The 26,167-nt window shown below is 47.3% G+C and overlaps 1 protein-coding gene across 15 annotated transcripts in view; it reads left to right on the plus strand.

Annotated features, from left to right (window-relative positions):
- The window catches only part of VWA3A (von Willebrand factor A domain containing 3A), a 53,533-nt gene that overhangs the window by 15,158 nt on the left and 12,208 nt on the right, over positions 1-26,167 (plus strand). For 13 of the 15 annotated variants that reach the window (XR_014236087.1, XR_014236088.1, XR_014236089.1 and 10 more), the window contains 18 exons: positions 136-242; positions 2,636-2,761; positions 3,072-3,180; positions 3,392-3,457; positions 5,518-5,643; positions 7,275-7,410; positions 7,520-7,623; positions 9,284-9,364; positions 9,803-9,897; positions 11,352-11,471; positions 15,806-15,880; positions 16,096-16,240; positions 16,679-16,874; positions 19,330-19,400; positions 22,118-22,270; positions 24,140-24,230; positions 24,903-25,013; positions 25,565-25,662. Coding sequence is in view for 12 of the 15 variants with exons in the window: in XM_082362400.1 (XP_082218526.1) it covers positions 136-242; positions 2,636-2,761; positions 3,072-3,180; positions 3,392-3,457; positions 5,518-5,643; positions 7,275-7,410; positions 7,520-7,623; positions 9,284-9,364; positions 9,803-9,897; positions 11,352-11,471; positions 15,806-15,880; positions 16,096-16,240; positions 16,679-16,874; positions 19,330-19,400; positions 22,118-22,270; positions 24,140-24,230; positions 24,903-25,013; positions 25,565-25,662 (2,010 nt within the window). In the remaining 3 variants the exon portion in view is untranslated. The remainder of the gene's footprint in view (positions 1-135; positions 243-2,635; positions 2,762-3,071; positions 3,181-3,391; positions 3,458-5,517; positions 5,644-7,274; positions 7,411-7,519; positions 7,624-9,283; positions 9,365-9,802; positions 9,898-11,351; positions 11,472-15,805; positions 15,881-16,095; positions 16,241-16,678; positions 16,875-19,329; positions 19,401-22,117; positions 22,271-24,139; positions 24,231-24,902; positions 25,014-25,564; positions 25,663-26,167) is intronic. The other 2 variants (XM_082362402.1, XM_082362403.1) reach the window with 2 other exon arrangements.

Here is a 26,167-nt window from a genome sequence, read left to right on the forward strand (position 1 = left end):
AGCTGGGCCTTAAGCGACCCTGTTTCAGCGCGGCTCACACCCCAGCCCGGAGGGCCCAGCCACGGCGTGAGAGGTGGAGCCAGGCTCCGCGTGGCCCGTGGCTCTGGCAGCCAGCGATGTCCTTTTGCCCACCAGAGCCTCATTGATGAGCAGCTGAGCCACAAGGAGAAGCTGTACGTCCTGTCCTTCGGTACCACCACCGGCACCTTGTGGCCCAGCCCGGTGGAAGTCGGCACCTCCAGGTGAGTGACTGCCCAGCCTTAGCCCGGATGTCTACCTGGTCACCTTCCTCCCTAAGTGTTAGTGTCTTTACTGCATGATTAAAGTGCAAGACCCTCAACAGATAAGTGAGACAATTCACAAAAGCAGAAACACAGGGAGCCAATAACTTTTGGAAAAGTCACCCCACGAGCACCACAAAATGAAAAGATGAGACACCGTTTTTACCCAGAAAACTAGCAAGGTAGTTTTATTATTATGAAAATAATACATGCTCATTTTCAAAAATTGGAACAGAATAAAAGGATAAATAATAGCAGATGAGTCTCCCTCTTACCTAGTTCTCCCTCACCTCCCAATAACAGTTTCTTCTATCAACTTCCACAGTCTTTGCACATACATGTATCTGTGTGTTTATCCTCTCTTATTTAAACATAATCAGGAGCACATTACACTGTTTTGCATCTTGGCTTTGCACCTAATCTTGACTGTCATTTTCTCTCAGTACACAGAGATCAACCTCATCCTTTTTAATAGCTGCATAGTATTCCCCTGTGTAGATACACTGTAATTTATTGAGCTAGTCCTTTGGGAGTTTCTGGTTAGGAGGGTTTTTTGCAGGTGGGGAGAGGGGGAAGGTAAGAATTTCTACTTACTTATGCCAGTAAACAGATATCTCTTTTCCATGAAGGGAATAGCCTTGATCATCCACCATGTGTTAGGTGCCATGCTTGGCACTTCACATGTACTCTCTTACTTAATATTTATAGCCAACACATGGGATAGGATTACTATCCCTGTTTTGCAGATGAGGAGACTGGGACTCAGGTTAGGGAACTTTTCCAAAATGGCAGAGTCAGGATTGGATTCCAAAGCCCAGAGCGGATCCCAGGGAAAACCACATGCTTGGGTTTCTGGGACGGAGGTCCCCTTGCCCAGCACTAGTGTAAAGAGGAGCCCTTCCGGGTAGAGAAGTGCCGGTTCAGGCAGCGCAGGCTTTGAATCCTGGCTCTGACAGTTACTGGGGGATCTTGACAGGTCCTTTAACTCCCTTATTAGCAGAATGAGGCAAGGACAGCTGTTTCTCACAGAGTTGTTGTGAAGATGAGTGAAAAATGAGTACTTGGCATGGGGCAGGTACTCCGTGGGTAAGAGTGTTTTTTACTGTGATTTCCACTCTTGTTCAACCCCCGAGCTCTGGAATGTCAGACCTGGAAGTCACCTTGAGACCATCTAGCCAAGAGTTCCCCAACTGCAATTATTCCTGGTCCTCCCTTTTTATTTTTGTCATATCCCTGCCACCTGAACTATTATTTACTCTGTGCCACTTGTACTATTATCGATTTTTTAAAATATCAACGCTATATTTACTTTGAAGGCAACTATCAATACCATAACTGAGAAGCCCGTATCACTTGCCATAATTAGAAAGTCGCTATAAAAATAAATAGAATGAAAGCAGACAAAACAATGTTATTAAATTCCAGCTTGAAACCTATTGGCTAGAGAGGGCGCCAGGCCTGGGATTTGTTCTCTTTGTTTAAAAGGGAGATTCAAACAGTTATCATAATGAAGGACAGACTTACTGGCAACGAGCTGAGGGGGCTTTTTTGCAGGGGGAGGTCAGACTGAAAGAGAAATGGAAAGAGAAGGGCTGTCTCACTAGTGCCACCAAGAAAGCTCTGTGTTGGGCTTTCCTGGTGGCGCAGTGGTTGAGAGTCCGCCTGCCGATGCGGGGGACAGGGGTTCGAGCCCTGGTCTGGGAGGATCCCACATGCCGCGGGGCGGCTGGGCCCGTGAGCCACAACTACTGAGCCTGCGCGTCTGGAGCCTGTGCTCCACAACAGGAGGGGCCGCGATAGTGAGAGGCCCGCGCACCGCGATGAAGAGTGGTCCCCGCTCGCCACAACTACAGAAAGCCCTCGCACAGAAACGAAGACCCAACACAGCCAAAATAAATAAATAGAGAAAAAAAAAAAAAAAAAAAGAAAGCTCTGTGTTATGTCATTTTCCCTGTCGCGAGTGGTGTGCATCCCAACCCACGTGGAATGTAGCCACACAGCCTCAGTGCCTTCTCTTCAAGCCCTCTTAGGGTTAAGGGATTAACTCTGTGCTTCAGGCTGAGGTCTGCCTCCCAGGAGAGTTGGAGGGGAAAGGAGCTTAGCCCCAGACCCCCATGTAGCAGAGTCGCTAGAAGCTCAGGCCCTAGAGTCACACCTGGTTTGAAATCTCAGCGTTGCCAGCTGCTTACAGTATCACCTTGGGCAAGTCCTAACTCTGAGACTCAGTTTCCTCATCTATAAAATGGGAATAAAGGTATCCACCTCAAAGAATGATTGTTCGATTTATACCAGCTCGTACCTGTCCTGGGCCTGGCCCCTAGTAAGAGTTATTAGGTTGTTATCCTCTCCCCCAGCCTCCAGGAACTCAAGCTCTGGGTAAAGAAACTGCAGCCTGACAGAGGCAGCAATCTGCTGCAAGCTCTGAAGAAAATCTTCGCTCTGAAGGGGCTGAATTCTCTGGTGACCATAATGGGAAGCTGGTAGGTCTCCTTTCCTAAGCTGATAACATGAAGGGGTTGGAGAACCAACCACTGTTAGAGAAAAGACCATCAAGACTCTTCACGTATGCTTGAGAGAAGGACTGTGTTTCCAGGCCATTTGTCCACAGATGCTGGGGCAGGGCAGCCAGGGTGGCCAGGCCTGTGGCCCGCTCAGCCCTGCATCTTACACAGGGGACCCGGGACACAGGTGGTTGATTAGATTTGGTAGATGTTCCTTGGGAATTACCATTTTGCTGGGGAACGTCCTCAGGCTGAGGTGTCCCCTTCTCTTCTTCCGTCTTCTCCACAGCCCAGATCAGCCTTCTGATATCCTGTCCGAGTACATCCAACAGTCCACCATGGGAAGGGACCTCATCACCCACATCGTCACCTACAAATGCAATGATCAGGTGCCCCCTGTAAGTATCGAGATTCTCCAAGGCTTCCCTTGGATTGGCTATAGAGAGCTGGGCCAGCCTTTGAGGCCCCCAAGCTGCGGACCAGAACACCACTCTCCTTATACCTAGTTCTCCTGTTGGTAAGCTCAGTTGGGAGGCTCAGACGAGGAGAAAGTTTGTTAAGGTACCGGCATGGCCCTAGTGACGGCTCACCCTGTCACCATCCCTGCAGGCTGTTCTGAAGAACCTTGCAGAAGCTCTTGGGGGCTACTACCACTGCTACAGCCCAGAGACAGAGGTAAGCCCTTGGGCCAACACACTGCCCCCTCCTCCCATCCCTGCCTGCCTCCAAGGTTGTGCCTGGGGAATCTGGGCCAGACAGACCATGCTGTGTGTGTGCTTGCTTTCCCCCCTCCCCAACTCAGTGGGTTTACAGAGGTAAAATCAGGTTAAAATGAATATGTGGGAAGAACAGAAACAACATGAAGTCACAAGACATCCTTTTGTCGGTGTGTATGATGAGTTGATTACACGCCGGTAGAACCCTGAATCCCTATCCAGTTGCCATCACCATGGGCCCCGGCCCACCTCTGCTCCCACCAGCGCTCTGAGTCTGAAGCAGTTGCTTCAGTTCTCTCTCCTAGATGGACCCCACCTACTGCAGGAGACGCACAGCAATCAATTTTGAATGAGCAAGTAATTCAATACCAATCCATCCATTAGTATCCTTGTCCCGGTTAATAATAACATCGCGTACTCCGTGTCCACAATGGAGGTGACAGTTAACAAATGTGTGGGTAGATCCACTTGGCAGATTGAGAATCCAGCCGTCTGCTCAGCTAATAGGCTGTGCCTTGCCTGCTAACCTAATCGCCGTGAGCACATGAATATTTGCATCTCACAAGTACGTTCAAGGGTCGAAAAGTCGGACATTTCCCACGAGGGAGCCAAGGTCAGGCAACATTTTCCTTGGGCAGAACCCCTTCTTGTTACCTCATTGCCCAGACTCTAGAGGAGTCACAGACTCCAGTGGCTAGGAAAGTACAGTGAGTGAATGAAACTGGCTGGTTTAAGAAATATTTTCTGTTAAAACCTGTGAACCTCTTGGCTTATCTGTTGTTTTTCCACTCTTGGTAGAGGTATGGTTAAAACAAATTTCATTGCCTTTGTTATTATGGGCAAAACAACAGTGCAAAGGTGACAAAAAATGACAACTGATTCTGATGGGGACACAACAGTGAGCGGTAAGGAGTGTGGTGAACGAAACAGCACTTGCCACAGCTAAAGAGGCACCTCCGCACAGCCCCAGCCGGGTGTTCTGTAGGGGTGTGACCACCAGTGTTGCCAGGTCTTCTGATTTTTCAACAAGAGCCAGAAACCTGGATTTTTGTATGTGTGTGATTTCTTTACATTTTTAAAAAATTGCGGTGAAATTCTCATAACATAAAGTGAACAATCAAGGGCAGTTAGTACATTCACAATGTTGTGCAATCACCACCTTTATTTAGCTCCAAAACATTTCCATCCCCCCAAAAGGAAACTCTGTACCTACTAAAGCAGTGACTCCCTGTTCCCCCTCCTCTGCAGCCCCAGGTAACCACCAATCTGCTTTCTGTCTCTAGGGATTTACCTGTTGTTGATATTTCATATAAATGGAATCATACACCTTTCATGTCCATCTTTTCACTGAGCGTCATGTTTTCAAGGTTCATCTATGTTGTAGCCTGTATCAGAACTTTGTTCCTTTTGGGTTGAATAATATTCCATTTTCTGGATATACTACACTTTGTTTATCTGTTCATCAGTCAATGGACATTTGAGCTATTGTGAACTGGTATGATTATTGGTGTACAAGTATCTGAGTCCCTGTTTTCAATTACTGTAGGTATAAAGCTAGGAGTAGAAATGCTGGGTCAGGTAGTAATTCTGTTTAATTTCTTGAGGAGCCACCAAACAGTTCTCCACAGCAGCTGCACCATTTTACAACTCCACCCTCATCCCACAGTTCCAATTCCTCCTCCTCCCCCTCCCCCCTCTCTCCCGCTCCCCCTCCCGATCCCCTCCCCCCATCATTATTATTATTATTATTGTCCTCCTAGAAGGTGTAAAGTGTTTCTTCACATTTTTAAGGCTAGACAGCCCTTCAATTGTTTAAAAACACTGCAAGCCAATGCTGTACAAATGGAACACTGACTTTCGCAGGCTCTGTCCTGCACATGGACCCCGGTTTATAACGTCCGCTTTAAAGAGCCTGCCGCTCCGCCTTAGGGATTCACGTGGCTGCCTGTCCTTTCCCGCCTTGGCCACTGCCGGTAGCCAGGTGACTTCTGCCTGACTGATTGCCCTCGCCACCCCCAGATCTACAGCAGCCGGGAGGTGGATGAGCTCCTGGCAGAAATCCAGAAGGCCCAGAGCCTCCGGGGCCACGTCCAAGCCCTGCACCAGAGCGCCCCCTGGGAGGAGCCGACCGGCTTGATGCACGAGGTAGGCGGTGAGAGCCCCAAGCTCAGACCTTCCGCGGAGGTGCGCAGCTGGCCTCACCGTGGTCTCCTGTCTCACCTGTCACGCAAGTCCCGAAAATGGAACAAAGCGAGGCCCCGCCCCCCGCTGTCCCAACAGCTGTGAGCTGCCCAGGCCTCCGCTGGAAGGATCCTGGTGGATTTTCTAACTGAAAGATTTATTTCAGAGAAAGGCCAGCAGGCTCCTGCCACTCCTTCGCCGTACCACTACCCCTCCCTTCCCCCCAGTTTGGAGAACGATGAAAACCTCAACCGCACAGGGTAGGCTGTCTTGAAGACGGTCTTTCCACCAGTATCTCACTCAGGGCAAAGGCCCTGCTTGGGGACGCTTAATTTAACATCAGCAGAGTAACTCAGAAAGCTTATGGACACAATCACCGTTAAAGCTGCGTACCGAAGAGAATTGGGAATGCGTTTATAGCTTCACAGAATGAATGTATGGATTTGGGGTACCAGACGTTTTGACCTGGCTGGATGTAGTGAAAGAAACACAGCACCTAGACTGGGACTTTAAATTTTAGTTTCAGCTCTTCTACTGATTATCTAAAACAATAACAATAATTATTAGGATTATAATAGTTTTCATTTGCTGAGTGCTCACTATAAGATGGGCACAATGCTTAATTCTTTAAATGCCTTATTTTATCCTTACAACAACAGTCTGCGGTAGATATGTTATTACCCCCATTTTACAGATGAGAAAACTGAAGTTAAGAGTTTAAATAATTTGCCTGAGATCACAGAGGGAAGCTGATTAGTCTCAGTTGAACCCAGATCTGTTTGATGCCAAAACCTTGCCAGATGTTTCCCAAAATGAAACACATGTACTACTTGTAGTTTGCAAGATGATTATAAGGTGATACATAGATTAATATTCTTTTCAATGTTATGCATTTAAAACTAGCTCATTATGGCAGAAATAGATCTTTCTAAAATTATTTAAGTACAAAAAAGGAAGTCAAAAATTAAAATTGAAATTAACATTAATTTCAATTAATATTATTAAAATTAATAATTAAAAAGATTTAATGTTATATGTTTGATTTTTTAGATATTAAGTAAATAACAGTACAGTGGTACTCATAGCAAAGTTCATGAAGGAGGTGCTCGAATGTCTGAAGTTTGGGAATTGCTGTTCTGTGTTTTCCTCATACACGAGTTATGTGATTTAACCTCTCAGAACCTCAGGTTTTTGGTTGTAAATGTGGGCGAGGGAGGCTGGGCTAGATCAGGGCTCCCTAAATGATTTGGTGCAGGAGTTACTTTTCAGTTCCCTAGAGCCTCATGTTTTGAGCCCTCGGCAGGGCCACCTGTCATCTTGGAGTCCGAGGTGCTTATCTTAATGGTAAGGGTGGGAAGGGGTGAGGAGGACGGACAAATGAAAGAGGAAGTGAGTTTCTGGGTACATCTCTCTCTTCTCCTGGAAATTCCAGAAATCTCCTGAGAAGCAGATGGGGATAGTGGGGGGGGGGCGGCAGAACTGCCTTTAGTTTACCAGGTAATGTTTTAAGATGCTCCCTTGGATGGGTGGGGGAGACTGTGGACTTTCCAGCTGTAAAATATGATTATGTAAGGATGATTTTTCATTTCAATTAGATTTCCACAGAGATTGCAAAGAGGCCACTCACAAGTCTCTTGCCTAAACCCCCAAAGCATGAGGATCCCCTCACAATTGAGTTCCCAAACTTGGACAAGACTTCTGCAGAATGGCTAAAGACCAATAGCCTGAAAGGTAAATACCCAAAGAGGGAAGAACCCAGGACTCAGGTGACTAACTGAAAGGAATGAACCCTTTGGGGCTTCATGAGTAGTGCCTCAAACCCCACCATTTATTTTTACAGCCAAGAAGCTAAGCCTTTATCAGGTTCTGGCACCCAATGCATTCTCTCCCGTGGAGGAATTTGTGCCTATTCTCCGGAAGACAGTATCATCAACTATCTATGAGGTAACTCAGATTCAGAGTTCTGTCCAGTCCTTTGCAGGGGAGCTCCTGTATGGTATTTCCTTTCTGAAATGTTCAGGAAATAGAAGTCATAGACAGAGCCCAAGGAGCAAGGGCCTGAGGGCCTGGAGTGGGGTGGAGGCGTTCCACCCAGGACTCTAGAACTCTCATCAAATCTACTCTAACTGCTGTTTTACAAAGATACGAAAATGAAACTTGGGAGACTGGGGTAAGAGGGAGTATATTGGGCACCACGGTCGCCTCCTCCACGGAGGTTTTCCTCCTCCCCATTCAGAACACACTCTCTTTGTGTCCTCGCTGTACCTTGTACAGACTTCTACTATCGCTCCTGTAATGCGCTAATGTGTGTATTTGTTACATGTCTAATCCCCACCAAAGTATGAGCCCTTTAAAAGAAAAAGCTCTTCTCCAACCCTCTATCCCTGATATCTAGTACAAGTAAGCACTCAGTGAATGGTGGCTGAGTGGGTGGAAGGAAGGATGGAAAGAATGAAGAGGATGAATGAGCGGATGGATGGAAATGATGAATGAATAGGTAAAAGAATGGATGGATGGTTAGATCGATGGATGGATGGAAAAGTGAACAGATGGAAGGATGGGAGGGAAAATGGAAGGATGGATGACAGGATAAAATAAAAAAGATGAAAGGATGAGGACTTCCCTGGTATCCAGTGGTTAAGACTCTGCACTCCCAATGCAGGGGGCCCAGGTTCGATCCCTGGTCAGGGAACTAAATCCCGCATGCCGCAACCAAGATCCCGCACGTGGAAATGAAGGTCCCATGTGCTGCAACTAAGACCTGGGCACAGCCAAATAAATATATTAATTAATTAAATAAATATTTTTAAAAAAAGACGAAAGAATGAAAGTAAAGATTAAAGGAAGGATGGAAGAATGGAAGGACGGTATAATGGTAATGGGTGAATAGAAAGATCAGTGGAGGGACTTCCCTGGTGGTCCAGTGGTTGAGACTCTGCGCTCCCACTGCAGGGGGCATGGGTTCGATCCCTGGTTGGAGAACTAGGATCCCACATGCCGCACCGTGCAGTCAAAAAAAAAAAAAGAAAGAAAAAGAAAAGGAAGGAAAAGAAAGATCAGTGGAAAGGCAGAAGAATGAAAGGAAAGAGAGAGTGTGGGGATGTAGAGTCCTGGCAGCCCATGGATGGATGACTAGATGGAAAGAGTGATGGTTAGAGGTATGACAACTTGGTGGAGGATGAAAGAACAAAATGAACAAATTTGATTTTCAAAGTGTCCATGAAGGCCCATCTGGGTTCCCAAACCTAAGAACTCACGGCTAATATGTTTTAAGGTCTGCAACTCTGCTATTACCAAACCTCCGACCATATCTTGTAGTAAAGACTCTGATGTTCAGAAGAGCCTCCTGAGAAGGGAGCTGGCTTGCTGTCAGGCACAGTTCATTCAGGGGACTGTATCCTGAAGGCCCTCTGCTGCCAGCTCCAGACAAGGCAATGACCTGGTGTGTGGGAAAGAGGGGCATAATCCAACCCCAGTTGTGCTAAGAGCCCATTTCCCTCTCTTGCATCTCACTTGGAGAGCCCAGTGGCCCATTTAAACTTAAAATCCTTCCCCACCTGTGCTTCTGTTCACCTGCTCCCCTCCTGGCCACACCTGAGTGCAGAAGGCAATGGTACAATTTGAATGGCATGATGGGACAATGAAGAATATTCACGTGGACCTGCCCTTCCTGTATGAGTACCAGGTCAGTGGTGGGTCCCATCAATCAGAATATGGGGTGCGGGGAGGGAGATGGCTGGAATGTGGAGGCACCACGCCGCTGACTGAACTCCCTCTTATAAACAGAGGCTGTGCTCCACCCACAAGCCCCTCTGGAGCTTTCTCCACCTCCTCCCCAGGCAGGGACCTGGATGCCAGGCAGGGACCTGGATCAAAAGCCTCTGATCCTTTGGGTCAATATTTACCTCCTCCCCATTTGAGGCAATGAAATACTTTGACTCTTCCCTTCCTGATCTTGTGGCAGACTCGTCCATGCTTTAGCGGAATGTTTGTACTGCCTGGATACCCATGGCCTTGACACAGCATTCCCAGAAACCAAGTGGGGTACACCCCCTTCCCCCAGACCCCTTAATCGGCCATGCTCTGCACAGTCGCTCACTGTGTGTGGCGCATGAGTTTGCAGAAACAGCTCAGCAGAGCTACGCGGATGTATGAGAGACGGATCGAGTGGCTCTCCTTGGCCAGCAGAAGAATCTGGGGCACCGTCTGCGAAAAAAGGTACCTTCCCCCAGTAGTGTTCTTGTCCTTCGTGGGTGTCATGTGTGACACAGCACTTAACCAACTCATGAATTCCCTGTTGGTAGCATCATTTAGATTAAGGATCAGTAATCACTCAGCAGAACCCCTGGAGGGAAAAGTCACCACCATCATCCCCAACATCAACAATAGCATCACTCAATATCAACAATGTCACTCAGGAATCTTTCTGTTAAAAAGCAACAGAAACTAAGTGCAAATTGACTTAAACAAATTAGGGAAGTCTGGTTAAGGTAACTGAAAATTCTAGACTAGATTTGATAGCTGTCTTCAGGCATGGCTTGATCCAGAGGTTCATGCCTGTCAGGAATCTCTCTCCACCCCTCAGCTCTGTTTTCCTCTCTGTTCGCTTTGTTTTCAGGCTGGCTTGCCCCTCCAGGTAGCAAGGTAGCCACCCAAAGCTCCCAACTTCCTTCCTTCAGTTTAGCACTCCCAGGGCTTGGGGCAAGGGTCCATCCTTGAGCTATTCACTAGGGCCAAGAGGGTTTGATGTTCTGATTGCCTGGGGTCAAATGTCCACTCTTAAAGTTTGGGCTGGCGTCAGCTCTACCCAATTCAAATGGACTGTTAGAGTCAGAGGTATTCCCCCTCCTCGCCCCCCCAAAATCAAGATGCTGCTGTGAGAAAAGGTAATGGATGCTGAGTAGGGAGAACCAATAGGTATCCAAAATATCATTATCACTTCCACACCTTACTTGATGCCTTACCACTTACCAAGTATTATGCTTTGTAATACTATTCATCTATTATATCATTTAATTCTCAAAGCAACCCTGTGAAGAGTCTCATTATAAATAGTTTATAGTTAAATATGCCAAGGACCAGAGAGGTGTTGTGACTTGCCTAAGGCCACACAGGAAGTAGGACTTGAACCAAGGCCTTCTGACTCTCTATCCAGTGGCTTTTCTTTTGCTATCCATAGCTGCCTCAAAATGAGAATCGGGGGGAGGAGATGGGGCTATAAGATTTGAAGTAATAAAAGGAGAAGGCTGAATAGCACTAGAGATCTTAAAACAGAGAGAGAAAATAATAAGATACATTTCCCCAGAGGCCCCAGTTATGCCTAATTCCCCATCTAACTTGCTTAGCTTGTTTCTGTTTTCCCTTCATAGACCCCAACCTATAATAATATTGAATGCTAGTAATTTAAAACAAGGAAATGTACGAAATCATTATATGCAGCCCTGTCCTTAAACCATCTCCACCACGAGGCTTTATACCATGATAGACCCTCCTGGAGAGAAGGTTCTACTGTTGTAAACTCGCCTGTGTTGACTTCAGACCATGGAGATTTGGCCAGCTATGAACTTGGCATGCAGAACTCCCCTGGAAAAAACGTTAAATAGTAAAATGGAACAAAATAAACATTATCTGAGAGGTTTGGTTCTCCTCTTAAAGCTTGTGTTTCTTTTTAGGGTGGTTATACTGCTCGATATCTCTGTGACCAATTCCATGTACATTATTCATATCCAGCACTCCCTGAGACTTCTGCTGGAGGAGCAGCTGTCCAACAAGGACTGCTTCAACATCATCGCGTATGCTCCCGCTTCCTGCTTCCCGCTTCCCGTGGTGGGGAGGGCGTGTGCACTCGGATGCCATCGCTGGGCTGAGGCTTCTGGCAGGACGACAGATGTATGGGCACCCAGCATCCTAGGAGGGCCGTCAGTTTATCTGATTTGAAGGATCTTGTTTGGGGCATTGAATAATTAAATGGTTGCAGGACAGTCCCACTGGGGCGAAGGTGATAAGCGGCCCCAAAACACATTGCTTGATCAGCCAGGATAAAGTAACTCAGCCCATTGCCCCATTTGGCTACCAAGCTGATAAACACAAAAGAGAAAAAGAAGGGCCCCCAGGCTTGGTTCCTAGCTCAGTTCTAGCAAGCCACAGTATTTCAAACACTCAGAATTCCAATTATAAATTTTAATTATACATAGATATATCAATATAATTTTTGTATATAGTTATATGTTGTATATTATGTATAGCTATATAGAATTAAATTATACAGTTATATATAAAACTATATGATTTAATTATATATAAAACTATATATTTAAATTATATATAAGTGTATATAATATAAATTAAAACTATATAACTATATATTTAAATTATATATTTTATATATAAATTTTAAATATAAATAAACTTAAATTTAAAATGTAAATATTCCATATATAACAAGTATTTAACTACATATACATTTAAATTATATATCACTATATATAATACTATATATATTTAAGTTATAGTTCTGTCTACATAGTTACTTATATTTTTAATCTATAATTATATATAATTTAAATATATGTATAGTTATATATATATTTTTTTAATTAATTTATTTTATTTTTGGCTGCATTGGGTCTTCATTGCTGCGTGTGGGCTTTCTTTAGTTGTGGTGTGTGGGCTTTCTCTAGTTGCGGCGAGCGGGGACTACTCTTCGTTGCGGTGCAAGGGCTTCTCATTGTTGTGACTTCTCTTGTTGCAGAGCACGGGCTCTAGGTGCGTGGGCTTCAGCAGTTGTGGCTGGCGGGCTCTAGAGTGCAGGCTCAGTAGTTGTGGCACATGGGCTTAGTTGCTCCTTGGCATGTGGGATCTTCCCGTGCCCCTGCATTGGCAGGCAGATTCTTAACCACTGCGCCACCAGGGAAGCCCTATATATATTTTTTTATGCAATTTCACATGAAATAGGGAGTGTTCTAAACCTAATAAGTCAGCAGTTAATATTATATATTAAACTGTACCAGAGTCTAATCTTTCCCTAATAAATTCTACAGAAAAAATGCTTAGAGAAGCATTTTGGACAATATTTTCATTCATTCATCCATCCATTCATTCATTCAACGAACTTTTATTGAAAGCCTGCCATGCACCGTCACTATGCCAGGCATTAGGGATACAGAAGTTAAAACACACAATACCTATCCTCAAGGAATTTATGGCCTAGTAGTAGGAGACAGGCGTGTCAAAATATAAGTGCTATTAAATGTTTTCTGAAGAAATAAGTAAAAGGCAGGATATGGGACTGTGAGGGCTCAAAGGCAGGGTCAGTGTATTCCATCTGGGTAGAGTGAGGTCAGGAAATCTTCACAGAGGAAGTGACCCTTTAGCTGAGTCTTGACAAATGAGTACGTGTTTGCCTAGCACATGGGAGTGATGGGGGAAATGGGGAGAAAGGGCATTCCAGGTACAGCGAGAAGCACGAGCAGAGGCACAGAGGTGTGACGGACTACAGAACCCTGGGGAGCTGTCAGTGTGAATAGTCCCGTGTGAATAAGGGGTGAGAGGGAGAGACTGGGCATGAGCAAAAAACAAAATAAAACACCAGGTGATGGAGGCTTTATAGAGGAGTTTTTATACTATAGGACGTATAGGTATTGAAGGATTTTAAGCAAGAGTAATAATCTTGAAACGCTCGAGCTACAAGAGGAAGGATGGACTGAAGGGATGCGATACTGGAGGGTAGACCAGTTAGACCACTGCAGGGGTAGAGGGGGCTTGAGCCAAGGCAGTGGGAATGAAAGACAGCGAGGCCTGTGAGGGGTGCGGGGGAGTTAGAATCTACAGAATGTAGTCACTGTTTGGCTGTAGGGGATGAGGGAATGGTGAGGAGAAGAAGTGCCAGGTGGAGCAGAGCTTGGAAGGTAAACATATAGAGTTTGAGATCCTCAGGAGTCTGGGGATTCTCCTGTTAGGAGCTCTAGCCAAGAAATACGGGTTTGCGAGCCATCAGCATTTTGGTTGAAGACATGAGAGGGCATGAATTGCACCTGTGGAGATGTGAAGGGGGAGAGGTGACAACCAAGGACAGAACTTGGGAAGAACTGCCATTTGGAGTGTGGGCAGAGAAAGGGAACCGCCAAAGAAATGAGAGGAGCAGCCAGAAAGGCAGGAGGAAAACCAGGAGAGAAAGGTGTTTACCCTTTCCCAAGGGAAAAAAAACAGAGCCTGCAGAAGCAAAAAAGGAAGGGGAAGAATGCAGGAATCCACTGAATCTGGCAATAGCGCTCCCTGATAGGAAAACAATGAGATATAATGTGTTTTGCAATTCATTTTGGCAAGTATTTAAAAGATTGATAATACCCAGTGCTGATGATAATTTGGTGAAAAGGGCACTCTTGGAAAGTATTGGTGGAAGTGTAATTTGGTATAGCCCTTGTATTAAATTTCTTTATTCAAGTATAGTTGATTTACAATGTTGTGTTAGTTCCAGGTGTAGAGCAAAGTGATTCAGTTTCATATGTATATATATTCTTTTTTCAGATTCTTTTCCCTTATAGGTTATTACAAAATATTGAGTATAGTTCCCCATGCTAGACAGTAGGTCCTTGTTGATTATCTATTTTATATATAGTAGTGTGTATCTGTTAATCTCAAACTCCTAATTTATTGCGTGTCAACCTTGTGCAGGGACCATGCTAATCTTCTTGGTATCGTTCCAATTTTAGTATATGTGCTGTTGAAGCAAGCACTAAATCTTTTAAGTGTATGTTCTTTGTTCCTTTGATTAAGCCTTTCAGTGCAGAGTTCTAATGATTGGTAAACCTGGAAAAAAGCAAGAGGAAATTGGTAAAATAATCCTGACAGTAGAATTCTATTCTATTGAATAGAATAGAATATGCAACTATGCATATTCTATGCAACTATTCAAAAGAATGTGGGAGATTTATGTGAACGCATTCAGAAAAAGTCCTCAGTAAGTCCAAATGAAAGGAAACAAACAGTATAGGTTATGTAATTCCATTTCTGTGAATATATATTTACCTACACATTTTTAAAAATATATGTATTTATTTATTTGGCTGCGCTGGCTCTTAGTTGCAGCCCGTGGGATCTTTTAGTTGTGGCACGCAGGATCTAGTTCCCTGACCAGGGATCGAAACCGGGCCCCCTGCATTGGGAGCATGGAGTCTTAACCGCTGGACCACCAGGGAAGTCCTACACATTTTTTTTTTTTTTTAATCCAAAAGAATATAGAACAAAGAGTTAACAGAAATTGGGGGGGGGGGATAAAATTGGAGGAATTTTCACTCTTTGTATACTGTTAGAATTTTTATCCAACTATAAGAGAGATATTTCCATGGGAGGGGGAAAGGAGGTCCTTGTTAATATTTATCAGAGAACCGGGGAAGAAGCTTGACTGCAGTGGGTTGAGAAGTAGAAGATGAGGAGGAGGTGGTGACACCGTTTTTCTAGGGAGCACGTCTGTGAGGGGGAAGAGGAAAGAGAGAGAAGTAGCTGGTAGACGAAGAAGTTATATTTAAGAGAGGCGATGGGGAAGACGGAAGTAGACGCTGGGCATGTGTGTGGGAGAGAGGTCACTGTGGGCAAGGTCTCAGAAGAGATTGGTGGTGGTGAAGTCAAGAGCCCAGGTGGAGGAATTGCTCTTGAGCCAGAGAGGGGACATCTTTTCCTTGATAAAGGGGATAAATCCTCTTCTCAAAGATTTAAGTTCTGTCTCATAGGGAAAATGAGCTGATACATATACAAAAGAAAAGCTATAGTGCAGATGGAGAGTGAAAAATGTGTTGTGAGGATGAATCAGAGCTAAAAAGGGAGAAACGACTCCTTCCCTGGGGGTAAGGAAGTCCACACAGAGAAGGGAGTGACCCTTCTTCAGGAGGGAAGTCTGGCCAAACTGGTGCTGGCTGTGTCTCCACTGAGGGCACAGCCCTGCTCCCACCGTGAATGTGCTGAGACGTGTCATGACCAGCAAGGAGATCTTGTGGCTGGCCCAGGACAGTGGCATCCTAACATTTTGGCGGTGTAATCCAAATCTTGCCCCCTTAAAATCCTGGGGAGCCCAAAGAGCTGGGGCACGTATTTTCCCCCTAAGAACAAGCCCTCTTTCCTTTTTTCCAAGGTTTGGAAGCACCATTGAAAGCTGGAGGCCCGAGATGGTTGCCGCGAGCCATAGCAACTTACAAAGCGCCTGGCGGTAGGTGACCTGCTGGGTCTGACGTCAGCCTCCCCTGTGCTATTATTTTCTGGCCCCCCTCCCCTAGAAAGTAGCTCTCTCTAGAATCTTTGCCCTCCGACGGACTCAGGCATGAATCAGGAAACAACCGCCTTCCATTCCCCGCCCTCCCCCTCAGCCTGGCCCTCCCCCTCAGCCTGGCCCTCCCTCTCAGCCTGGCCCTCCCTGCCCCCCAGGTGGGTCCTGAGCCTGCAGTGTCAAGGCAGCAGGAATGTCCTCAGCGCCCTGCGGAAGGCTGTGGAAGTGGACTTCAAGGACAAAGACAAACAGCAATCACAGGGCATCTACCTCTTCACCGGGGGCATCCCTGACCAGGACGTGGTGGGTAGGCCACGTCCTGGGCATCCCTTATCCTTCGTGACCCCACATCTTCTGCTAGGTGGACGCCTAGCAACTGGTTTCTCCAGCATGATTTTCCAGTCTGGACTTTATCGTGCCAAAGAATCACCTGGAGATGTTGTTCAAATGCAGATGTTGTTAGACCTGGTTCCAAAGGGGCCTGAGAGTCTGCATCTCTAACAAGCTTCCACGGGATGTCAAGGATGCTGGTCTAGGATCTCAGACCCCGCTCCCCGGCCAGGCCCTATTAAGATAGTGAGAGAAATGGTGACCCAGGCTCTTTCACCTTTCCATCCTCAGTGCCACATACTAGACCAGGTACACAGTAGGTCCTCAGGGAAGCAATTAGGCTGAACCGACCCAAGATCAGCGGCTTGGAGAGCCCTCAGCTGTGGGCCCCTCCTCCCTGTCTCCCCACAGGCTATGCTCAGCGCCTACATGGCCGAGGCCCGTGTGGGCTGTGATTTCCAGCTGAACGTGTGTCTCTTCTATGTGGGCGAGTCACAGATGGACACCACGCCCCCTGCCTGCTATGCCAGCCGCAGTGACACGGCCGCCGCGTACCAGGAGGTCACCCGGGCTGCTGGGGGCCGCTTCCACTGGTTTGGAGACACAGGTGTGTAAGAGTTGGCTGGACTCTCCGCATCTTTCTTCCCAGACAGTTGTCTCAGTGCCAACATAGCTCCCTATGCTATAGCCATATTCCAGGAAAGCGGCCTGTGAACATCACATTTGCAAATGTAAAATTACTGTTCTGGAGATGGATGGTGGCGACGGCTGTACGGCAGTGTAAATGTACTTAATGCTGCTGAACTGAACACTTAAAAATGGTTACAATGGTACATTTTATGTTATGTATATCTTCCCATAACTGTTTTAAAGTGAAAAAGAAAAAAAGTAAAACTACTTAAAAATATTTTAGAATGTCGGGGCTGGAAGGGGCCCTAAAGGTCCCTTAGTTTAGCATTTCCCAAAAGGTGATATGTTCGCAGCAGGTGGCTGGCAAGATCGTTGTACATGGAACACAAAGCGACAATTTTTTGTCATAGCTGTAGGAGGTCAGAATATGCCACCTCAATATATGCCACTTTGGCATAAGGATTAGTTTGAGCTGAAGACAATTAAGAAACAGCAGATGCCAAAAAACCTCTCTGCTTCCCCTTACCCCATTTGCCTAAAAGCAGGACATAAATTTCTATGTCCTGCTTCTGTGCCAGGAGATGAAGGATGACTCTTAGACTCTTAAGCTCTGGTTGGCAGCTCTGGGCTCTTCACAGCACCAAGAGGAATCTACGTAACAACCCTCACCTAAAAACCCCTTGTCTTCCATTAGTTCCCCCCAAATATTTACCTTCCCACAGTTTGCCGGCCCTCAAAGCCAAACCCCATTTCCTTTGTCTTGTCATTTCTCTTTGTCTTGTCATTTCTATTGTTCTTCGGTAAGATGCTACAGAAGCCCCAAGTTCCAACCACTCCCTCTGAGTAACTCATCGCTGAGTTTCTCCCCCATGTATGCACACCGCCTGCATTAATAAACTCTATTTTTCTCTTGTTAATCTGTCTTTTGTCAGTTTGATTTCCAAGGCCCCAGCTGGAGAATCTAGGAGGGTAGAGGAAAATTTTTTTCCCTTCCCTAAATGGTTATATGATTGTTGTAATATTTCATTTAAAAAATGCTAGCATTCATTGTCAGCAGTGACATAAATTTTCTCTTTAAAATATGCTTTTTTTTTTTTAATTTTTATTTATTATTTATTTATTATGTTTATTTTTGGCTGTGTTGGGTCTTCGTTTCTGTGTGAGGGCTTTCTCCAGTTGCGGCGAGTGGGGGCCACTCTTCATCGCGGTGCGCGGGCCTGTCACTATCGCGGCCTCTCTTGTTGCGGAGCAGAGGCTCCAGACGCTCAGGCTCAGTAGTTGTGGCTCACGGGCCCAGTTGCTCCGCGGCATGTGGGATCCTCCCAGACCAGGGCTCGAACCCGTGTCCCCTGCATTGGCAGGCAGATTCTCAACCACTGCGCCACCAGGGAAGCCCTTAAAATATGCTTTTAAAGGATGTTAACTAGACTTTTATGGTGATCATTTCACAATATATACAAATATCAAATCATTATGTTGTACACCTGAAAGTAATATAATGTTATATGTCAATTATATCTCAATTTTATATATGTGTGTACTTTTAAGTAAATGAAAGTGAATTGATTAAAAATATATGTTAAGTAAATTATGGTTTAGGTGATATGCAGACAAGGCAAAATTGTGATGTGATTCAGGAGGGACTGAAGCTTGGGACATGCTAGTGCATTCTGACCTCTCTGATTTATAGATGAAGAAATGACTCCCAAGAACATGAGGTGCCTGTGGTTACAAAATTAGTGGCATAGCCAGGGGTGGAACTCATGAAAAGTGCTAGGCATATACATTTAAGTTATTACTGTTGATTATTATTAATAATAGCAAACATTTATAGAATAGCTATTATATGCCAGACACGGTTTTAAGTGTTTTACATATGTCGTGATTCATTCCTCACAATAACCCTATGAAGTGTGTTATACTATTATCCCCATTTTACAGATAAGGAAGCTGAGACACAGAACCCAAAGCATAGATGTAGTAAGTAGTAGAACAAGGATTTGAACCCAGAGTCTGTCTTGTTAGTCATTACACTCTAGTCCCTCTCAAATGAGTCATATTTGAGATATTACTATAGACATTATTCACTACAGACATTAGCTACTTTAATTAACCTCAAGGTGGATCTTTTTATTCACTGGAGGAGCAGGACCTTTCCCCTGACCTACGCTTCCTGTGGGTGAGAGCTCTTGGCTGGGTGCCGGGGTGCTGGGTCCCAAGGCTGGCCCTGCTCTTGGTATCCTCACTGTACCCGTCCATCCCCTTTACCACCAGAAAGTATGGGGGGGAGCTAGTCAGCTAAGCCCATTAAGACCCCACCCTGCCCCTTGGGCTGAGGTCACCTCCACATGGCCCACGTGTTTACAGATGTAGACACTTGCCAGAATCTCCATCCCTTCCCCACGATCGATCATGATGTGCTTTGTTTCCAGGTATTTACGAAAGCGATGATATCAGTGCCATCATGTCTGAGATGGAAAAGGCTCTCAACTACTCCCAAAAGGTATGCCTTAGGTGTGGGGCAAATGACTGCGCTGGCTTCTGTATTAGGGTCCTGGGGCTGCCATATAAAGTACCACAAACTGGGTGGCTTAAAACAACAGACATTTCTTCCCTCACAGTCCCAGAGGCTAGAGTCTGAAATCAAGGTATCAAAAGGGCCATGTCCCCACCGAAGGCTCTGGGTAGAATCCCTCTTTACCTCTTCCTAGCTTCTGGTGATGGTTGCTGTTAAAGAAATGAAATTACACTGGACGCTTGTTAAAAATGGCAAGGAAGACATTATTCAAGACGACTGTAATCGGGGAGAGAGATTGAACTCAACTCCGATTATACAGCAAAGATAGCTGGGCATTTATAGCCAATAAGCAGAGTGAGAGGGTCAGTGGATGGAAAATTATTAAGATGAAGTTGACTAGATATCGAGGGCAGGGGGATTCTTGCTAAACAGGCTCAACGGGATTCTTTGCTAAAACTGGGTTCAGCAGGCCAAAGTCAAAGCCCAGTCAAGAAGAGGGCTCAGAGGAACATGACTAAAGTTTGGTCAAGGAGGGAGTCCTTGGCACCAGCAATCCTTGCCTTTCCTTGGCTTGAGGCAGCACAACCCCAATCTCTGCTTCCATCTCCACATGGCTCTCCTCCCTCTGTGTGTGTGTCTGTGTCTCTTCTCCTCTTATAAGGACACCAATTGTATTGGATTAAGGGCCCACCCTCCCAGTACAACCTCATTAACTTACATCTTAATTACATCTTCAAAGGCCCTGCTTCCAAGTAAGGTCATGTTTATGGGTACCGGGGAACTTCAACATGTCTTTTTGGGGGACACGACTCATCCCACATCAGCTTTCCACCTTTGTGCTGATCCACAGACACCAAAGGCTTCCAATGAAATGTGAGAGTTTCCTGTAAGTCACTGGTTTCAGGTCCGTGTGCTCTACATCCTGGCCTGTACATTCTTGAACACATCAATCTCATTCCTAAACTCAAGGCCTTTGTACCTGCCACTTCCTTCACCAACTGTTCCCCTCCCAGGTCATCCATGGGTTGCTCCTTATGATTCAAGTTTCACTAAAATGTTACCTCCTCAGAGAGGGAGTTGAGCAGTTCAAGGTGAGATGAGAGCGGGACCAGATCGCATCGGGAACAATGAGAATGGAAATAAGGGAACAAATATGAGAACATGTCTTTAAGGAAGAATTGACCAAACTTGTGGCTGATTGAATGAATGGGGTGAGGAAGAAGAAGAAATCCCAGGATGACTCCCAAGTTCCTTGCTGTGGGACCTGGTAGACAGTGGTGCCATTGACCCAGAGAGAGAAAACAGGTGGGGATTCAGGGAGGGTGGGCCTAGAACAAAGGTGAGTTTGCGGGGCCTGTGAGATAATGAGTGGGGGCATCCTTCAGGCAGGTGGATAAAGATGAGGGCTGGACATAGAGGTGTGGGGCAGTTTAAGCCATGGGGATGGACAGAGAACACGTAGGTGGACGTGACTCACATTTCAAATACGACCATTGTCAAGACTGCCCGTCTCCCCAGCTACATGGTGAGCTCTTGGGAGGGCAGGGCCATAGATTGGCAAACCCGTGGCTCCCCTAGCCGTGCCTGAGCTGTCCTCCCAGAGAGGGCCGCTCTTTGGTGCTTTATTAAACTGCTTCTCAGGTGCACATTAGTCCTGTTCCCTCAGCTGATAAACTCATTTACAAGGTGTTAATGGGCACTAATGGTTTAATCCACCCTTCTTATGATGTTAGTTACATTTGAGTGGTGTCTTCTAGTGCCTTGATTGAGAATAATTATTGAAGAACCTTTCAGGAAGTTGAGAAATATATAGGCAAAGGAACCAAGTATCACACCACTATTCTGCCAGCATCCAGGGTCGGCCCTGGGCACATGGTGAGCTGACCACCATATGTGGATGCTGGGTCCACATGTGGAGAGAACACTGGCTTTGGAACAAGACCTGCTTGGGATTGAATGGAAGATCCTCTACTTACTCGTAGTATGGCCTTGGACAAGTCCTTTAAATTCATAAGCTTTGGTTTCCTCACCTGTAAAATGGGGATAAGATAGCACTTGCCCTGCCACTGTAGTTGCATGTCTTGTTGGCAAGGAGGTTTGAGACCCTCAGGCAGTAACTAGCCCGGTGCCTGATGCATCCCAGGCCCTTCATACATGGTACTTATTATTATTATTATTATTATTATTTTTGGCTACGTTGGGTCTTCGCTGCTGCACGCAGGCTTTCTCTAGTTGCAGCGAGCGGGGTCTACTCTTCGTTGCGGTGCGCAGGCTTCTCATTGCGGTGGTTTCTCTTGTTGCAGAGCCCGGGCTCCAGGCACGCAGGCCTCAGTAGTTGTGGCCCGCGGGCTCAGCAGTTGTGGCCCGCAGGCTCAGCAGCTGTGGCGCACGGGCCCAGTTGCTCCGTGGCATGTGGGATCTTCCCGGACCAGGCCTCGAACCCGTGTCCCCTGAATTGGCAGGCAGACTCCCAACCACTGCGCCACCAGGGAAGTCCCATGGTACTTATTATTAATAGGCCTGATCCACAGTGCTCTTGGCCCCAGGCAGCACTCTAGGGACAGAAAGAGGAGTACAGGGGCCCCAGTGGCCCCAGCGCCTCCTGCTGTGTGTGTGTGTGTGTGTGTGTGCACGCACATGCGAGTGCCCTGCGTGGAGACACGCTGGCTCGGGTGCCGCTGACGCTCCCAATCCCCCTGCAGTGTGCCTTACTCGTGTCCTCTCTGAAGAACCAGTCTGGAAAAGAACAGGAAAGTGCAGCCCTCCGGAGAGAAAAGCCGAAGATGCTCAAGCTGAGAAGTCAGCCCGGGAAGTTCGGTCCCTCCAAGCCCACAGCACCCTCTGTGGCCAGAATGGTTTGACTCCCCTCCCTAATAACACAGGGGATTTTGTTTCTGCCTTGTCTCCTGGTCTTTCCTAGATCTTGAAGCGGCCTGGGCCAGGGCCCCAGACCCCAGGGCCAGCGGAGGTGGGAGCAGGGTCCTCAGTGGTCAGTGTCCTGGCCTGCTTCTCAGCTCCGGCCACCCCTCCACCCCACCTTTGGCTCTGCCTGGCTGTCCCAGCTTTGCGGTACCAAGGGCTCCATGGACTTGGCACCCTCCGTTACACGTGCTGGTTGTAAGGCGAGAGGGCTTGTCCGGGAGGGTCTCTTGGGGCAAAGGAATTAGGGGCTTGGGGCGTCTAATGGGTTCTTTCTGCTGCTGCCTGAGGCTTTCGGGGGCCTGATTGGAGCCTGAGTGTGGACCTGGGCCTGCCCGGGGGCTGGTCCCCGTTCACAGCCTGTCAAATCTGTCCCGCATAAAATACTCACCTCGGCAATCAGAAGGGGCCTCTAGAGGTGTGTCTGGGGGGAGACCCCAGACTCCACAGCACTTGTGAGCAGAAGGGCAGTGAGATCTGCGAGCGCTTCAGCATTTCACCGACTGACAGGCCCTTGTGAACACAGCACATTTTCAGGATGAAGAAATCCACCCAAACAGTGTGCAGCTAGCTCCCTTCCCGGGGTCAGCACTTCCGAGAGATTCTGTCCACACGGGCACTGCCCTCGTGCACAGAACTCCACCAGGTTTTGGGAGCCGGCCCAGAGACATCACGCCTTCCCGTCTTCCCAAATTCTGAGGTGAAACCCCACGGTCTCGGAGTCCGCCTCTTGGGCCTTCAGTGGTTCCCAAGCTGGTTCAGTTACGAGGGGGCTTGGGCTGCACCAGGGCCTCTAGCAGGCCTCCTGACATACAGGTATGGGAAGCTGGGTTGCTGGCAGGTGGCTCTCTGGGATGGCAGCTCTGGGCGTTTTTCACAGCCGCCACCCAGAGGTCTCCTCCGCTGGTCCAGGCCCTGGGTGACTTTGTTTAACCATCACCACGTTCTGGTTGTGCCCGGTAATGAAGGAACCCCTTCCTTAAAACCGAGGTGCCCAATAGGGCACAGAAGTTACCGGAGTGGTTGCTTGTCATGCTGGAGGCCCAGAAATCCCAGTCCAGTAGGAAAAGGGGCAGGTAACTGGTGAAGAAAGTTCAGGCAAATCCCCACAGTTATCCTAGCAGGCCCTCTCGCATAACACACACACTCACACTCTACACACACACATGCGCACACACTCTCCACACACATGCACGCACACTCTCACACTCTCACACTCATGCACACACTCACACATAACGCACACCCATGCACACACACTCACACACATACACGCACGGGCACACATGCACGCACACTCACACACGCACACACACTCTCCACACACGCATACACACTCATGCACACACATAACGCACACCCATGCACACATATACACTCACATGCACACATGCACGCACACACACGTACACACATGCACACTCTCACACACTCACGCAAACACACAACACACTCACACACGCACACTGTCACACATACACATGCACATGCACACACACAGTGTCACACACTCGCACACACACGCAAACACACTGAGTCGCACACTCACACACACTCTCACTCACACACACTCTCTCACACACACACACACACACACACACACACACACACACACACCCTTTTTCACCTCAAACCCCAGAGTCCTCTCTGAATGTGCAGCAGGAGATGGGGCGAGCGTATGAGAAGTCTACTTCCTGAGGCCTCTCCACGCAAAGGTTCCTACTTGACAGACTGAGGCTGGGAGGACTGGGGTACTGCCCCCCACCGAGAACAGACCTCTGCTGGAAAAGACTGCTGTTTTCTAGAGCGCTGAAGACGACCCTGCCAGAGAGAAGCGTCCCCCCTGGAAAGCTCTGCTGTGGAGTCCACTCAGAGGCAAAGCGGGCGTCCCCCCAGGTGAGGCACGGCCACGGGGGTGGAGGGCGGACAAGCACGGCTGAGGCATGGATTCGTGACGACGGTAACTAAAGCGGTCAGCAGTCGTGTGCCAGCCCTTCTGCTAAGATCGGCCCATTTAAAGCTTATAGCAATCCGTCCTGTATGGCAGGGAATCTATTAGTTCCTCCATTTTACTGATGAAGAAATTCAGGCTCAGAGGGGCTAAGGAGAATGTCCAGTGTCAGCCGGTCATGACAGGGCACCAGTATTTTTATGAAAGTACTCAGCTCATAGAACCTAAGACCATGGGTCTTCTAATGTCAGACACATAGCAGAGCGGCTCAGAGCAGAGCTCTGGAGTCAGCAAGACCTGGATGGAATCTTTACTCTGCTTCTTACTGACTCTGAGTCCCACTTACCTCATCTGTAAACTGGGGTACTATGAGGATAAAACAAGACAGGCTACGGGAAGCACTTCGCACCAAGCCTGGTAAATATCAGCAGCTCTGGCTTTACTGATCCAGGGGAGGCCAGAGGACCCGGGTAGTCCCAAAGGACCTCAAATCCACGTGGGAGCCCCAGTTCAAGGGCAGAGCGTAGCTGAAGTTGACTAGTCTCTAAGCCAAGCTGCACAGCTTCGCCACATAAACCCTCAAGGCTGCTCCAGCCGACAGGCCAAATGTCCTCTAGTTACAGCCCAGCCAGTGAAAGAAGGGACTGCAGATCGGAGGAGGAAGACCAAATCAAGGGACGCAGAGACCTCTCTCTCGCTGTTCTATACAGAGACAGGGAATAACGTGGGTAAGTCGGAGGCTGCACAGATGTCTGGACAGCCCCCTTTCCCCGTGGGACCTGGAAGGTGGTTAGACCCCAAGGAAAGGAGAAATCTCCCACAGTCCCGAGACATGGGCAGCAGTGCACCCCAAGCAGGCCTATCCTCAAACCACTCACATCTCCCAGCCCAGGGAAATGAGCTTGCAAAGTCTTGACACAGGCAGGAGAATGGGAAGAATTGATGTCGGCATCTCCCCAGGTCCCTGGGCACGGCTCTCCTGCTCCATGCACGAGGGGCAGGGTCCTCAGACTGATGGGAAGGGAGTGGAGATGAGTCTCCCAGGCCAGCCGGATTGATTGCTGTGAAATGGCACAGGTCCCGGTAGCAACTCATTGACATGTAGAGAAGGGAGATCCCAGCATGCTTCCCCAGATCAGCACAACAGCCTCCCTCCTACCTCTCAGCAAATTGCACCTAAGGAATGTTACAGCTGACTTGATTGACAGAGAAATTGACATGGGAAAGGGAGGCTAGGGTAAGAGAATTGCACAAAGTAACCCTGCTCTGTTTCTCCCAGGCTTCGTGTACAGGAAGTACCCTCAAGGAAGAGGCCTAAGAAGGACTAGCTCTTCTATTGAGTTGCCCAGAAAGGATACAGTCTGCTCCAGCCGAGAGGTATTATGCTGTCTGCACCAGCACATGCCCCCACGCAATAATTCCTTCCACCAACCATTATTTCTAAGAGGGTGTGGGTATACTTGGAATTGAGGCCAAACCTGCTTAGAATGACTGTTTAAAGTGTCAGGATAAGGATTCAATAGAACTACGTGGGAACCTGGGTCTGCCACTTCCTAGCTGGGTGACCTTGGACAAGTCACTCAGTCTCAATGTCTTCCTTTATAAAATGAAAACAATTGTACCTAATAGGATTGCTGATTAATTGAAATATATTTTGTGTAAAGTATTTAGTGGCGTCAGATCCTTTTGGATGCAAGCAGCAGAAATCCCCCTTCTTGTACAGATCCAGAAGATAGAACATCTTTTCTTCCCACAACTGGTCAATAAAAGTCTGAGCTTGGTTCTGACCCTGGATGCCATGCTCTGATTGCTTTAAACCAAGCCATTCTTGTATCTCTCATTGTGACAAGGAGCCTGAGACTATCCTCATTGGTTTAGAGTC

This window comes from Balaenoptera borealis (genome assembly GCF_965194805.1).
Source record: "Balaenoptera borealis genome assembly, chromosome: 16".
Classification (NCBI taxonomy): Eukaryota; Metazoa; Chordata; class Mammalia; order Artiodactyla; family Balaenopteridae; genus Balaenoptera; species Balaenoptera borealis.